Source organism: Symphalangus syndactylus, chromosome 15 (genome assembly GCF_028878055.3).
Source record: "Symphalangus syndactylus isolate Jambi chromosome 15, NHGRI_mSymSyn1-v2.1_pri, whole genome shotgun sequence".
In the NCBI taxonomy this organism is placed as follows: Eukaryota; Metazoa; Chordata; class Mammalia; order Primates; family Hylobatidae; genus Symphalangus; species Symphalangus syndactylus.
This window is the reverse complement of record NC_072437.2, coordinates 78,730,074-78,737,862: the sequence shown is the minus strand read 5'-3', so window position 1 is coordinate 78,737,862 and position 7,789 is coordinate 78,730,074. Positions and strand designations below refer to the sequence as shown.

General features: G+C 44.8%; 1 protein-coding gene across 1 annotated transcript; it reads left to right on the top strand.

Annotated features, from left to right (window-relative positions):
- Window positions 1-5,993: 5,993 nt before the first annotated feature.
- LOC129464237 (tubulin beta chain-like) lies at window positions 5,994-6,619 on the top strand. The gene has a single exon (XM_055245394.2). It carries the CDS (start codon window positions 6,000-6,002, stop codon window positions 6,438-6,440), a length of 441 nt encoding a protein of 146 aa, XP_055101369.1. The 5' UTR covers window positions 5,994-5,999; the 3' UTR covers window positions 6,441-6,619.
- The last annotated feature ends 1,170 nt before the right edge of the window (window positions 6,620-7,789 follow it).

Below are 7,789 nucleotides of genomic sequence, written 5' to 3'. Positions count from 1 at the left end.
CATGCTTTCTTGCCCTTAAAATCTAGTTACACATTGTATGCCTGTATCAGTGCAGCAGTGGAAGTGGAGCTAGCTACACCATTTTAAAAATCTACTTTTTAAAAAGTAGACAGCAAAAGTAGCCTATGCCCTGCAGAGCCACACTTGTAATGGTCCCCATTATGAATCAGGACCCTCCAAACTCATTTTGAGGATTTCATAGTATGTACTGAACAGGGTGAATTTGGACAGTGGTAATGACAACTCTGAAGACCAGTAGGAAATGAGAGATGAGACTGAGTGCAGTGGCTCCTGCCTGTAATCCCAGCACTTTGGGAGGCCAAGGTGGGCGGATCCCTTGAGCCCAGCCTGGGCAACATAGCAAAACCCCATCTCTACAAAAAATTAGCCAAGCATGGTGGCGTGCCGCTGTGGTCCCAGCTCCTTGAGAGGCTGAGGCAGAAGGACTGCTTCAGTCCGGGAGGTCGAGACTACAGCGAGCTGTGATTGTGCCACTGCACTGCAGCCTGGGTGGCAGAAGAAAACCCTGTCTCAAAAAAATAAATAAATAAATAAATAAACGAGAAAGGAAAGATTATAATAGCAATAGATCATTTATATTTCATATTTCAAACAATAGAGACTACAGGTATGAGAGAGCAACAGACTAGATTTTTACCTATTTCCCCATATCTCTGAATCTGATTTCTTTTTTTTTTATTTTCTGAGCACCTAAGTGCTGTGAGAAATCTAAAGATGCAAAAGCTTAGAATGCCTGGCTTGAAGTTTCCAGACTGGCTCTAGTTTTAGATGATCAAATTTTGTATCAAAATATGAAATATGCACATCTTTGCATTAAAAAAAATATGGTCAGGTGCAGTGGCTCACACCTGTAATCTCAGCATTTTGGGGGGCTGAGGTGGGTGGATCACTTGAGTCCATGAGTTTGAGACCAGCCTGGGCAACATAGTGAAACCTCATCTCCACTAAAAATACAAAAAATTAGCTGGGTGTGGTGGTGCGTGTCTGTAGTCCCAGCTACTCCGGAGGCTGAGATGGGAGGATCACCTGAGCCCGGGAAGTCGAGGCTGCAGTGAGCTGCGATCGTGCCACTGCACTCTGGCCTGGGCTACAGGAGTGAGATCCTGTCTAAAAAAGAAAGAAAGAAAGAAAAATTATGAAATGTTACCTAAAGCCATTGAATTTTTATCTTTATCTTTTTATATAAACACTCACGATTTTTTTCAGAGGTAGAGGTCTTGCTATGTTGCCCAGGCTGGCCTTGAACTCTTGAGCTCAAGGCTTCCTCCCACCTCAGTCTCCTGAGTAGCTGGGACTACAGGTACACACTACGGCACCCAGCTTAAACATTCATTATTTTTCATATGCTTTTTGAGGTTTAGTCTGGCTCTTTGGTCTTTGGTTCAGGAAACACTGTCGGGGTCTTTGGGGCTGTGGGAGGACCCATCTGGAGCCTCTGATTGCAACATCCAGCCCATAAACAAATTGCTTTTAAGATGCAATTGCCTCCTTGGGCTCAGAAGGTTCTAACCAGCTACCTTTCAGATAAATAAATAAATAAAAATAAATTTTAAAAAAGAGGCTCAAATGCTTACTAAACTAAGGATAATAGCTCCTAAGTACAGAGTGCTGCCAGATGGACTACAATCAGACCAAATTCTAACTGCATCACCCAGGAGACACAGTGGATAAATGACTTGACCAAAGTTATCCAACATGAAGGGCAGCACCAAACCCATCTTACTCCAAAACCCGTGTTCTTTCCTCCATGCCCTAGTCTCAGATCATGTGCTGGGAAGAGATTCAAGAACTAAGAAGATGCTGCTTTCAAATACAGCAGTGAATGGTCTCCCTTGATCCTCCCGCTACTAACCCCCAAACCAACACAGCCTCTCCACCCTCTGCAAGCTCTTCATCTCCTATCTTGTCACCTCCCAGAGAAGAGAGTCTCAGTCCCAGCTGCACATTAGAACCCTGGAGGAGCTTTTAAAAACAAACTACACCCAGGTCCCGCCCTGGTCAGATCAATTGAATCAGAATATCCAAGGGAGAGTCCTGAGCATGATGTATATTTTTTAACTCACTTAAAGAGATTGGAATGTGCAGCCAGCATGAAGAATCACTGTCCCAGAGCCAAACATTGGTTCTCTGCCAGGGCCACACTGGTTTTTAAAAGAAATGTCATTGCCCAGCTTCTATCCCAGGCCAAGTAAATCCAAACCTCTGATCATCATCTTTTAGAGTATTTCTATCTACAGTTTAATGTAGGGTGTTGGTAGAATTGCTAGACTTTGTAAACCTGTTTTCTTTAGTTGGCTCATGGAATATAGTTAGACCATTACTACACACTGATAATTAAGAAAAAAAAATAATCTCTGTGAAGGACCCGGTTATGGGTTTCTTAAGCTCCCAGAGATGTCCTCACAGTGTTCAGTTTCCTTCCAGGTATTAGAGCACTGGAGGCCTCAGAGGTCCCAGGAGAGGGGCTAGCCACGGAGTTCCTATTGTCTAAAAAAAAATAATAACTCAAGGCACAATGGAAAGCCACCTTGATCTGTAGAATCCATTAGGATCCCAAGTCCTTGTAGGATGCCAGAGCCCTGGCAAGGTGAGGTGGAGATACAAAATGAATAATAACAATGATGATGGCAACTGAAGTGCTTTACATACGTTTAGTCCTCACTGCAGTCCTGTGAAGAAGGTACCACTGCCCTATTTTGTAGATAAGGAAACTGAGGCATAGAGATGTTAGAGGCATTTGAACCAGAGCGACTCCATCTTGAGCAGGTGCTGGGTAAAATAAGGCTAAGACCTGCTGGGCTGCATTCCCAGCCAGTTTGGCATTCTGAGTTACAGGATGAGATTGGAGGTTGGCACAAGATACAGGTCATAAAGACCTTGCTGATAAAACAGGTTGCAGTAAAGAAGCCAGCTAAGACCCACCAAAACCAAGATGGTGACGAGACTGACCTCTGGTCATCCTCACTGCTACACTCTCACTAGCACCATGATAGTTTACAAATGCCATGGCAACATCAGGAAGTTACCCTATATAGTCTGAAAAGGGGAGGCATGAATAATTCACCCCTTGTTTAGCATATAATCAAGAAATAACTATAAAAATGGGCAACCAGGAGCTCTCAGGGCTGCTCTATCTATGGAGTAGCCATTCCCTATTTCTTCACTTTCTTAATAAACTTCCTTTCACTTTACTCTGTGGACTTTCCTCAAATTCTTTCTTGTGGAAGATCCAAGAACCCTCTCTTGGGGCCTGGATCCAGAACCCTTTCCGGTAACAGAGAGATTCACTAACATGCCAAAGATCACACCTCTGTTAAGTGGCAGAAAAGGAATCCAAAGCCAGGCAGTGTCGCTCACCCTGGCTCAAGGAGCTTACAGTCCAGTCGCAGTGATAAGACATGAATCCAGATAACGCCCCAGCAAGTTAGTGTGCCGGAAATGAGGTATATAAGTGCTGTAAGGTAGCTCAACACATATGTGAAGCAGATTAACTCCATCAGAGGCAGCAGACCAGCCTTAAAGGTTTAATGCAGTGGTCCTCAATCTCTGCTCCTGGAGGGTCTGGGAAGGTTTTCAGCTAGATACAAACGTTTGCCAATGAAATGGAATAATGGCAGCCTTACTCTATTGGTGGGAAATAAGCAACTAATGATGTGTTTTTCCATTTCAACTTTGTCTGCCACAAAATATTCCTGAAGCTTTTATTCCTGCTACAATGTATGTGCTCATAAATTGGGGGAGAAAAAAGTACAAATTAATATTACTGGAAGTCACCAACAGACAATCTTGCTTAGTTCTCTTAGTTTGTTGTCAATGGTTGCCATTTCACATTATGTAGATAAGGTAGTTATCATTTTTTTCTTTTTTATTTCCCTGTTTGGAAAATACAGTTATCATTTCTGCTAACGAAATGACTCCTCTTGTAAGTAGAGATAAACAGATCAGAATCTTATGATGCTCTCAAAGTATACTCTGACTCCAGCTGCCTCTCCCTGACTCAAGTGAGACCCTCACCAAAGTGGTACAACATGCTCCTAATTAAACCTCTCCCCCACCAGTGATGATGGAGGAAGATGAGAGTGGCTAAGAACTCACCGAATGAGTTACTCAGCTATCCTGGCAAACTGGCAGACAATCATCACTTTTGGGAGAGGCTGGGTCAGGTTCACATGACTCTCAGATCCCCCAGCAACTGAAGCTGAGGATGTGCAGTTGTGCTGAGACACATTCCTCAGGACCTGCAGACAGATGGATGCCTTGCAGCAAAGCCAAGAGGTAGACCTCGGGATGCAAGGGGGAGCCTAGAACCCCCATGTGCAGGATAACTGTTGGAAGCTAAATTCACATATACAGGGTTGCCATATTCTTCTATGTGGAACAAGTCACACTGCTGCATTAAAAGTCTTGGTTCACTTTTGTCGCATTTTCAAAACTCCCATTGTCTAAACGCAGGAGCCCAGGATGAAGGCTGAGTTGACTAAACGGTGCACAGAACCATGACTGGTCCTACTCCTTCAGTTAGGAGATGGCTGCTCAGGCATAACTCTTGGGGATTGTGATTTTGTAAAATGTAAATAGTTGTTCTTTGTTCCGTTTCCTGGCACACAGTCCCTAAAACTCTTGAAATCTTAAAGTGTTGTGTCAGTGTCTTCTTTATGCTAATGAGACATCTGGTGGGCGGGGAACGCTGGTTACCAGCCACGTGATTAGAGGGCTGGAACTTCCAGCCACCCTCCACCTCCAGGGATTGGGGAGGACTGAAGGTTGAGCTAATCACTAATGCCAAGGATGTGATCAATCATGCCTAGTAAAGAAGCCTCCATAAAAACCTAAAATGACAGGGTTTGGAGAGCTCTCAGGTTGCTGAACACTTGGAAGTGTTGAATGAGGCACCCAGAGATGGCAGGGAAACTCATGCCCCTTCCCACACAATTCACTCTGTGCATCTCTTCATCTGTATCTTTTGTAATATCTTTTATGATAAATGGGAAATATAACTGCTTCCCTGAGTTCTGTAAGCCATTCAAGCAAATGATGGAACCCAAAGAAGGAGTCATGGGAAGCCGTGATTTATAGCTAGTCGGTCAGAAGGAGCAGAGGTCTGGACTTGGGATCGGTATCTGAAGAGGGGACGGTCTTGTGGGACTGAGCCCTTCACCTGAGGGGTCGGATGCTGACTTCAGGTAAACAGTGTCAGGATTCAGTTGAATTGTAGGACACCCAGCTGGTGTTGGAGAATTGGTTCGTGTGTGGAAAACACCTGCACATCTGGTCACAGGACTGTTCTGTGTTGAGGGCTCAGTGAACTGTGGCAGGGCGGGGATTTGTGGGGTAACCAAAATGGGTCTGACACAGTCTTGGACTCTCAGAGCCTTCTGGTTTGTGGGTCCAGAATCATGGGATGCTGTAACCTAGATAACCCGCCTCACGCTACAGGCAAGGAATAGGGGGCCAGGGAGGGCGTGACTTGCCTGCGACCAGTCCCCATTCTTTCCACTCTTGTATCAGGGCCCTCTCCCACACAAAACTGCACTCAGACACACTGGCCAGGTCATGGGCTTTACACATAGCAAAGGCTGTATCTGGGATTTTTAACCTCTGCAGAAGGCAATGATCAGGACATATTGGATCAGAAATCTATATATTACACAAGGAGGAAATACAGACACTTCCAACACACGGCAACAATCTCATTTCCCTGAGACAATTAAAACAAAAATCAACTCTGGCCAATGTACGGTCCTTCTTTTCATTCTCAAGAAATCGGAAAAGTAAAATTTGAGTTGGAAAGCTTGCCCTCCAGTGGAGAAATAATGAACTAACCATGCACTTCAAAGTTTCAGAAAAACAATTACCATATGCTAACCAAGTGTTAACCGGAAAATAAAAAAAGTATAAATAAAAGCCAAGGAAAGAATATGAGTACCTGCTGTGAGCTTAGCCTGGACCCTGCCTTTAGAGAACCTATTTTTGAGAACATGATGGCTGCCTCTGACCCCCGCCACGGCCGATACCTCATCGTGGCTGCCGTCTTCCATAGTCGGATGTCCATGAAGGAGGTCGATGAGCAGATGCTTAATGTGCAGAACAAGAACAGCAGCTGCTTTGTGGAATGGATCCCCAACAACGTCAAGACAGCTGTCTGTGACATCCCACCTCGTGGCCTCAAGATGGCAGTCACCTTCATCGGCAATAGAACGGCCATCCAGGAGCTCTTCAAGCGCATCTCGGAGCAGTTCACTGCCATGTTCTGCCGGAAGGCCTTCCTCCACTGGTACACAGGCGAGGGCATGGACGAGATGGAGTTCACTGAGGCTGAGAGCAACGTCAACGACCTCGTCTCTGAGTATCAGCAGTACCAGGATGCCACTGCAGAGGAGGAGGAGGATTTCGGTGAGGAGGCCGAAGAGGAGGCCTAAGACAGAGCCCCCATCACCTCAGGCTTCTCAGTTCCCTTAGCCATCTTACTCAACTGCCCCTTTCCTGTCCCTCAGAATTTGTGTTTGCCGCCTCTATCTTGTTTTTTGTTTTTTCTTCTGGGGGGTCTAGAACAGTGCCTGGCACATAATAAGCACTCAATAAATACTTGTTTGTTGAATGTCTCCTCTCTCTTTCCACTCCGGGAAACCTAGGTTTCTGCTATTCTGGGTGACCATGTATTTCCTTCTGGTGCCCATTCCTTCCATCTGTCCAGTTAATATTTCCCTCTTAAAAATCTCCAAGAAGCTGGGTCTCATCCAGATGCCATTTAGAACCAACCAGGTGCTGAAAACTCAAGTAGATAATGGCCACCATCCTATGCCCAAAGTAGAAAATGGTAGAAGGTAGTGGGTAGAAGTCACTATATAAGGAAGGGGATGGGATTTTCCATTTTAAAAGTTTTGGAGAGGGAAATCCAGGCTATTAAAGTCACTAATTTCCAAGTATGTCCATTTCCCATCTCAGCTTCAAGAGAGGCGTCAGCAGTATTATCTCCACTTTCAATCTCCCTCCAAGCTCTACTCTTTGGAGGGGTCTGTCCCACTCTGTCAAGTGGAATCCTTCCCTTTCCAACTCTACCTCCCTCACTCGAGCTCCTTTCCCCTGATTAGAGAAAGGGATCAAGGAGGGGGGGAAAGAGTCCAGCCTTGGTCCCTAAGCCTCCAGAAATGTCCTCTTAATCCCCACTTTTTCTTACCCCCTAAAAAGAATGAACATCCCTGACTGTAGAATGGTGTATACTGCCACATCAGTGTTTGAGTCAATCCCCAGAGGAGAGGGGAACCCTCCTCCATCTTTTTCGCAACATCTCATTTCTTCCTTTTGCTGTTGCTTCCCCCTCCACACACTTGATTTTGTTCTATCCTACATTTGAGATTTCTATTTTGTGTTGAACTTGCTGCTTTTTTTCATATTGAAAAGACGACATCGCCCCAAGAGCCAAAAATAAATGGGAATTGGAAAAAAAAAAAAAACAAAGAGAACCTCTTGTCGAGGAAACAAGACTTTAAACACACACAAGGCCAGGAAAATGAGTAAGACATGGCATGATTGCTGAGCATCTGACAGAGAGGAAAGAACACTCAATTCAAAATTAGAAGGAGTGGGTTTGGATCCTGCTTTGTACTAAGAAACTGTGTGGCCCTGAGAGAAGCTTACATCCTATCAGCTGAGTGTCATGGAAAATGGGGATGATAATGCGACCTCTTTCACAGGGCAATGGTGAAGACAAATGAGAGATTAGAGAAAATACTTAGTGAGTGTGAGTGTTCATCCATGACATTTATGA

Bases quoted from the DNA above. Each gene is read 5' to 3' on its own strand.
- LOC129464237 (XM_055245394.2), top strand. From the start codon at position 6,000: ATGATGGCTGCCTCTGACCCCCGCCACGGCCGATACCTCATCGTGGCT.